Genomic DNA, 7,774 nt, shown 5'->3' with positions numbered 1-7,774 from the left:
CAGCACAGGGATGAGACACAGAGGCACTGGGGCTGCCAGGGTGGTTACAGTCACAAACCACAGCACAGGAAGGTCCTGCCTTACAGCAGCTCTTGGAGCATGTCCTAGACTAGCATGGCATGGCAAGGCATTTCTGGGAAAGAGCATTTCGATGGATTTTGACACACGTAGAGAAGGGGAGGTTTTATCCCAGCAGTGAGTTGATGCTTAGCTTTATCCTGCAAAGCTGGAGTAGGGAATGAATTTGGTCTTGATTAGATGCTCACAACTATGCTCTGATGCAACACTGATCTCAGGAAGCAGTACCCTGGCCTTCTGCTTTAGCTGTTGTCTGGACTTGGCAGTTAGAATAGCTTCAAAAGAGTCATAGCACAGAGGGACACAAGGCCTGACGGGCGGGGATCTTGTCTTGCTTTACACAGACACAGAAAATTAGAGCAAACTGGCAGAGTTTGGAATTCAGAAAAAAAGGAAATAAGAATTGCTTTAACATGGGCAAAACAGCTCAAGGGCATTTGTTTCATTTCCCCTCACCTCAAGGGAGGAAAAAAAAAACAATCTACAGAAGAAATCTGCACTGCAGGATCACGGATAGTTCAGATTGGGTTCCAGGATGAAAGTGTTCCAGGATGTGTGAAAAGCAAAGGATAGCAAAGAAATCTCACTTTCTCATTAAAGTATTTAAATTCAACAAAAACTCATCGGTTCCCATTGTAGAGGCACAATTCAGAGAAAGCTGCATCTAAAACCTCAGTGAAAACAAGTAAAAACTCTAGTCCAAAAATAAATAAAATGTCATTTACCGGTAGGTTATTTTGCTGGTGTAGTGCAAGGTAAGTAAGGTCAGAGAAGTGCAGTATCACCTTTGTAGTATAAATACTTTCTACATAATTCAGAAGAGCTACAAAATTAGTCTCCAAAAAAATAACTGTGCAACACATCTAAGATAGACAGCATGCTTATTGGGTCCCAGTGTCTAAGCTACCTGTTTAAATATGGGGTTCACCGTTGTGTCTCACCTCGTGAGGGAATTCTGAAGCTTGGTCAGAACCAAATTCATTTGCACCTCTCATTGCCTGTAAACAAGTCACCTCTTGTGGATCCCAGTATCCAGTAGCTGTTCATGCCACAGTGAGTCCTGATATCATTTTTTTTTAGTACTTTATTAAGAGCCACAAGCAGAAGAACACTTCCTGAATTAGCGACTAGATCTGAATTATCCGCGTCTGGCACTGCGTAAACATTTCCCTCAGTTCTTTCTGTTTGATTTCATTTAAAGCTTCTGGTTCTGCAGGGCTCTTCTGGACCTTTGCCACAGCAAAGTTAATCCCTTGAGTCAATCCTGCCTGGGTGATGTTTGCAACCTGGACCATGGAACTGCGGATTTTAGCGAAGGGAGACACGGCTCTGCTGCCGCCGCCGTTGGCGGGAGAGGGAGTCGTGTGGAGTCCTGTCTCGGGGTTCCCAGGCACAGAGCCGGGGCTTTTATGGGATTTACTGAAGTCAGTCCCACCAACAGCTAAGAGCTGAGGATTTGGCTCAGAAGACGGGACATCCAGCTTGGAGGGCCTGGAAGGAACGTCTCCCACACGTTCCGCCCTGGTCTGCGCCGCCTCGGGCGCGTCACTGCTGGTTTGGGTCGCTGGGGGGTGGGGCTCCTGAGGACCAGCCTCGGCCTCCAGGACATCCGAGCCCTTGCTCTGGGCATCCTGCACAAACCTCTGGCAGTACACATCCATGGGCTTGGCAAACTCCATGTCTGCGCTGTCAGCAGAAGGCATGGGAATGTCCTCGCAGTCGGAGCGGCCGGCCTGGGAGTCCTGCCCCTCGGAGGGGACGGGAATGCTGATGCTCATGTCCGTGCTGCTGAGGGACTGCGAGCGGCTGCCCAGGCGCGGGGCCGAGGCGATGATGCCACAGCTGGGCAGCACATAGTCTGTGGGGCCTATGTTCTCCAGGGAGTCCGTCAGCTGGTTGTCCTCGTCCGATTTGGAATTAGTCAGGAAGTCATCAGAATGGAAGGAGTCATTATCCGACCCTTCCGTGTCAGACTCGCTTTGGGCTTTGGGATCTGCCGCCGGATTCTCCAAAGTTTCGAGGCTGCTGTCTGATTTCCAAAGATTCACTTTCAGGTTTGGCTTCAAAAAATTGACTTTCACGTCGGGTTTAGCAAAGCTGCCCAGCTTCCGAAGGTTGCTCATGTTCACGTTCGATTTGGTTTGCTTCACCTTCTGGTTGAGGGAGGAGAACTTGCTGAGCAAATAATTCTTGCCCTGGGCCAGGGAGCCTCTGTTCTGAGACCGAATGCCAATGATGTCCTCGTGGGGTTTACTGCTCCTCCTAGAAGAGAGAAATAAATCTCTAATGTACAATCTTTTTTATAAACACCAAGTATTGACTGTCTTCCAGTGTATTTCCACAGTAGAGATGGACATTTAGTTACTAGGTTATTCTTTCCTCAAATAAATTAATTTAATCCTTTCCTTACCTAATATTGTACCCATATAAGCTAATCAAGCTCAAACCAACAAAAGGAGGGTTGATACAGAACAGTAACCAAAGAAGGAACAGCCAGTTTCTGCAGGCACTTTAATTTTGGAAAAAAATAGATTTGAATTCCTCGTTTTTGTAACCCTGACTTTGTGTACACTGTATTCAGTAGCCAGATTTAGCAAATATTCCCTCTGGAATACCTGTAAAAAAATAACAAGATTTTCTGGCTGCACTTTCTGCTCAGCTGGGAAAAGAAGTTCAAATAGTACCACAATAACCCAGTGCAGAAAAAGAGTTATTGAAATGTGTGCCTGAATAGTTTTTGTTTGACAAAGTGCAACTGTGCTACACAGCACATTTTCTAGCAGTTCATACAGTCTGAACTGCAAGTGTCCAAAATAATGCAAGAGATGGCACTTGAACTGGTAAAACAGGACCATCCTCTTACTTCTACCCCATTGTCCTTTGTAAAGGACATTTCTTTTAGGCATCACATGATGTGCTTTGCCCCTGAGAAGAGCAGGAGTGGACACAGAACGTCCACATCCTTTATGTACTCACCTTTCCAGCTTTTTCTCAATGATGGGCACATCCAATCCCATTGCCTGCTTTGTGATCCTCAGCATCTCTGCAATGCACTGAAGAGTGTCTGAAATCCAAGCAGCAGCCTGTCAGACCCTTAAAAACACCCCTAAAATCCCAGATTCCACAATCTAAGTCTAATTTTAACATAATTAAGTTTGGGGGTTTGGGTTTTTTTTTCTTTCACTCTATGAGTTGCAGTTCAGATTTCAAGCTTACAAATAAGCTTAAAAATAGACTCTCCTTGATCCCTAAATACTTGGTTCTTAGTGAATCACTGGCACACTGCTTCATTTGTGGGAAGAAGAGAAGCAATTGTATTTATTCTAATCCCTGTTGACAAAACTCAGTGCTCCAGGTAAGAAGTGATATTTTTTCCCCTTATTAGTGTTCATTTAATTTAGTTAAACAACAAGCAAGAACATTTCCAGATACTGATTTCACTAAAAAAAAAAAAAAATCAATTTCTTCACTTCTTTTAGGAGCTCATTTTAACTTCATTTTGTAAGGTTTTGGAGCAGTAAAGACCTGGACAGGGAAATGTCTCTAGTTCTAGGAGACATGCTGCTTTAAAGCTGCATTTGGAATTTATTTTTCTTTCTATTAAAACAGTAATATCCACCCAGGAAGCCACGCAGAGGGTTTTTTATGGTTCCCCACTCTGCACAACTGGATTATATCAGAACAACTTCTGAGGAAGGACAAGTTTTGAGAGCCATGGGTAAGTGTTTCCCAGATAAACAGTGGGATACAGAATGCACTTTTATGCCTAAAGCTTTTCCATATGAAACAAACCTTTTCCATCTTCTTCTGGGTTTCTCACCACAGCTCTGAGGGTGTGAAAATACCCACTCAGCTCTTTGTACTTGTAATGCAGCCTCATGCAAGAGAACTTGGGTTTGCCAAAAAGAGTAGGCTCAGGCCCTGAGAGAAAAATCAGATTAGAAATCTTTAACCAAACACTAAAGAGATGCTGCAGAGACTCCACCTAAATATATGGACCTGCTGACAGCCTTTGTCAGCATAAAAAGCTTCATGTTTTCTTTAGACACTTGAAATGAAAGGTTTTCACAATAACTAAACAATAAACTACTTTAAAAAAGCAATTAGACTCCCTGTATGTCTGGTATGATCCAGCCTGATGGTTTACAACAAATAGAAGTTTTACACCTTCTACATCCTGCAGTTTTTTAGGGAATGCTCTTGCAAGGATTAAAGGGAAAGCTAATACATTTCTACCAGGTGGATGCAGTGAAGTTTTCAGCTCTCTTCAGTGCACTGCTTATATCTACAGCACCAAACAAGTTGCGGATGAAGATGTTTCAACTCTACATCATGTTTCTGTACATCAGGATGTGTCACAAATCTCCACGGTGCTGTGTAAGAGACCTTGCCACTGAATTCTTAAAAATTGCACAGACACAGGGAAAGTTACAGTCAGGACATGATGAAATCACTGGCTATTGTGTAATGGAGGGTTAAACTCTAGCAGGGGGCCACAAAATTTCCCTCCCTTCTCTCTCTTCCCTCCCTTTTTCATCTGCAGAAAAGTCAAAGCCATCACATCTTTAATGCTTTCAGCAGCAGCTGCTGGATTTAGCCTGCAGATGGTACATTCTATAGCCAAGTTAAATGAGCATAACAAGGTGATTTTGTAACAGCATGTTTATCATCAAGCCTCGAGAAAGAAGTCTTAAAAAGCTATGAAGCAGATTTAAAGTGCAATTCCAAGCCAGGTGCTGCCTTTGGATCAAAGAAAGAGAGCAGTGAATGCACAAACCTGTGACTCATTACAGAAGTTGATCAAGTTGTTTGATAAATAATGAAATTGTTTTTGATGATTCCCTGGTTCTTTTAAGAGTTTGAAAGAGGGAAAACTTTAGAACCTTAGCAGTGATCAAAGTTTCCATTTCAAACAGCAGCAAAAGCCAGGCCTGGAAGGGAACAGATAATTCTGGCATCTGTTAAGAGCAAGAAAGTCCAGCCATGATGAACTGCCCAGCATTTATGCCACACATCCAGGCTTGCTGCTTCAATCCATCTGCAGGATGCTTTGATGAGGACTCAGCTATTGGTTAAGAGCATTCAAAAAAGATACAGGGTGATTATTTTCTTACCTATTTCTATTTTTTCCAGAGCTTCAAGACCTAACCTTTGGTACTGATTCACCTTGTCGACTTCATCATCATAACTAGGAGAAAAGAAACAGGATTTAATGCTTCCTACTGATCTAAATCAAGGCTCCTAGAAATAAACTACACATAGTAAGAGAAAGCAGTGACTTACTAGGCCACATAGTAGGCAGAGTTGGAAAGTAACAGCAGAACATCCACGTCCCTGTGAGTGGCATCAATGAGACTGAGGAAAGGGAAGAAAAATAAACACAGGGGAGAAGGTTTTATTTGCACAGCTGTAACCCCTGCCCAGTGTATTTTGGGGACACTCTTTTAGAATTCAACACATGTTACAACAAGAAGTTTGGATTATGGCCCATTATCTTGTGTGGTGCTGCTGCCTGCTCAGAGTCCCTGAAAAACCCACTCAGGGGGGTCAGTTATTGGGTGGCCACTTCTCAAGCCACAGTGTGATCACCTACAATAAGTGGATCCATGTAAGCAACACTCTCTCCCAAACCTGAAGTTGCCTAATAGCTCAAATAGGTCAGCAGAAGGCCCAAAAATAAATACAAAACCCTCAAGCTATTAAAAATGCCAGCAGACAAATGGAAAAATACCTCAGACTCAGTGAAGGTGATGAGTCTGTGCCCTGAATAGCTGTCACAACAACCTGCTCTGCTATTTTTAGATGCTGAAGTTTAACCTGCAGAGGATCTCACCACTATTTTTCTTCTACAAGCTAGTGAACTCTGAACTTGATAAGGAGGGGAGTTAGTTCATGCCCACTACTTTTCACAAAGAGAAATCTAGACTTTCCTATGCTGACTCATTCCCCAAGAATTTAATCTGGCTCCAAAGTCAAGTCACACTTTCCCTATAAATCAATAAGGAACAACAGCTCCTCAAGTAGCCCCTTTTAGAACTAGGGGTGGTTAGAAGTTCTCTCTGTGGTACCCCCCATTTTTGGCAACATGAACTGACTGAAGGCATTTCCAGGTGATGTTTCAAAGGGGCACCATTTTAATGGCACTTTGTAAAAAGCACACACTTAGAGGACCTTTTCTTTTCCAATTGGAAGTATTCAAACCCTTCAAGGACTCTTGTCATCCTGTGGAACTGTCCACTTGTGTTCTGCCAGCCCAGCTACCAAAACCATTTCCCATCAGCAGTAACAGGCAGGTCAGAGCAGCAGCAGCTGAGCAATTCTGACTGTCCAACCCACCTTGGGTCACAGTCAATCAGTGCCCAACCCCCATGGAATTTTTCATCATCTGGTAAGAGCAGCTTCATGTAGCTCTGCAGCAGCTGGCTGATCAACTCCTGGTGGCTCCTCAGGTTCTCCTTGTGCAGGGCTTCGTGCTCCTTCTCTTTGGTAAATATGGAGTACAGATCCTCTGTGACAGGGATGCCCTGCATCAGATCTAAATGAAACCCATAAAACACCAAACCAGAAAGAAAGTTAAAAGTGATAGACAGCAAATTCCTTCCAAATGTTTCGTATTTACTGATGCTCTTGGTAGTCTTTCTGAATACAATGTTGCCTCAGTAGGTATTACACTGCTTTCAGTGAAAAACATTTTAAGAGACACCTGCCACATAAATTTAACTTAGTCTAAAAAAAGAGACACTACAAGACATGTAATGCTAAAACAAAGTCACACTGCACACAAACCCTGTGAACTGAGTGTTGTTTGATCTCCAAATGGAGATCAAACTGTTTCTTAGGGTGTCCATCACACAGACATGAACATTATCTACACCCAAGGTGCTTTTAAGCTTCAAGATGAAAAAAAAAAATAGTCAGAAGATAAAGCCAAGATGATTTTAATGAACTTTTCTAAATACCAAGTTCAGCTTAGTTGAAATTGTACTCTTACCTATGACTGCTTGCCTATAAGCATCCCTGAAACGATTCAAGTAGTATCTGTTTGCAGAATTAACTCCATCCTTCATCACCCCTGCCAGCTTCCTCTCCCCAGTCCTGGTGAAGTCCCCCTGTCACACAGAACATGCAGATCATGCACAGATGCACCTGGAGAGCAGCAGGCTCAGCTCAAAAACCTTTGGCATTCCGAGACTCAGAGCTGAACAGGTGACAACTCAGAAACTATCCACAAATAACTATTTCATATAGACGTTGAAAATACTGATTTTTCAAAGGGCATCTACTTCTGGCTTCTCTGACTCTGCAGAGAATCTTATGTGTTTAACAGATTTAGGATTCAATGGGAAACAGAAATCTGGACCTACATGCCAGCCAATATTAAAGTAGAACATTCAAGATGTCAGTCATTGTGATGTTTGAATACCTCAAAAAAATCCTTTATGTTTTGGCCTCTAACCTAAAAGGAACACCACTGAAACAAGAGAGAAGACTGGAGCTTACTGAAAAATGGTTTTCATCTTTTATGTTTTTGCTACCAGAACAAGACAAGCAGAACATCCTGAAGGAGAACAGTACATATCCTCACAACCTCAGAAACAAAAGCCAGTTTCTAGGCCACAGAAGGCTTAGAATTTGGATAAAAAGCTGTTTTGGTAGTTAGAGTTCATTAGAGGATTCTATTTTCAGAGACACTCCG

At 42.9% G+C, this 7,774-nt stretch overlaps 1 protein-coding gene across 2 annotated transcripts in view; it reads right to left on the bottom strand.

Annotated features, from left to right (window-relative positions):
- Positions 1 to 793: 793 nt before the first annotated feature.
- The window catches only part of INPP5F (inositol polyphosphate-5-phosphatase F), a 41,517-nt gene continuing 34,536 nt past the window's right edge, over positions 794 to 7,774 (bottom strand). For both annotated transcript variants that reach the window (XM_017809180.1, XM_017809181.1), the window contains exons 14-20: positions 7,070 to 7,187; positions 6,415 to 6,613; positions 5,362 to 5,433; positions 5,193 to 5,266; positions 3,871 to 3,999; positions 3,055 to 3,142; positions 794 to 2,340 (exon numbers count right to left, since the gene is read on the bottom strand). In XM_017809180.1, coding sequence (XP_017664669.1) covers positions 1,206 to 2,340; positions 3,055 to 3,142; positions 3,871 to 3,999; positions 5,193 to 5,266; positions 5,362 to 5,433; positions 6,415 to 6,613; positions 7,070 to 7,187 — 1,815 coding nt within the window. In that variant the 3' untranslated portion in view covers positions 794 to 1,205. The remainder of the gene's footprint in view (positions 2,341 to 3,054; positions 3,143 to 3,870; positions 4,000 to 5,192; positions 5,267 to 5,361; positions 5,434 to 6,414; positions 6,614 to 7,069; positions 7,188 to 7,774) is intronic.

The sequence above is a fragment of the Lepidothrix coronata genome, unplaced genomic scaffold (genome assembly GCF_001604755.1).
Source record: "Lepidothrix coronata isolate B3197 unplaced genomic scaffold, Lepidothrix_coronata-1.0 Scaffold25, whole genome shotgun sequence".
Taxonomy (NCBI): domain Eukaryota; kingdom Metazoa; phylum Chordata; class Aves; order Passeriformes; family Pipridae; genus Lepidothrix; species Lepidothrix coronata.
This window is presented reverse-complemented; position numbering and strand designations above follow the sequence as displayed.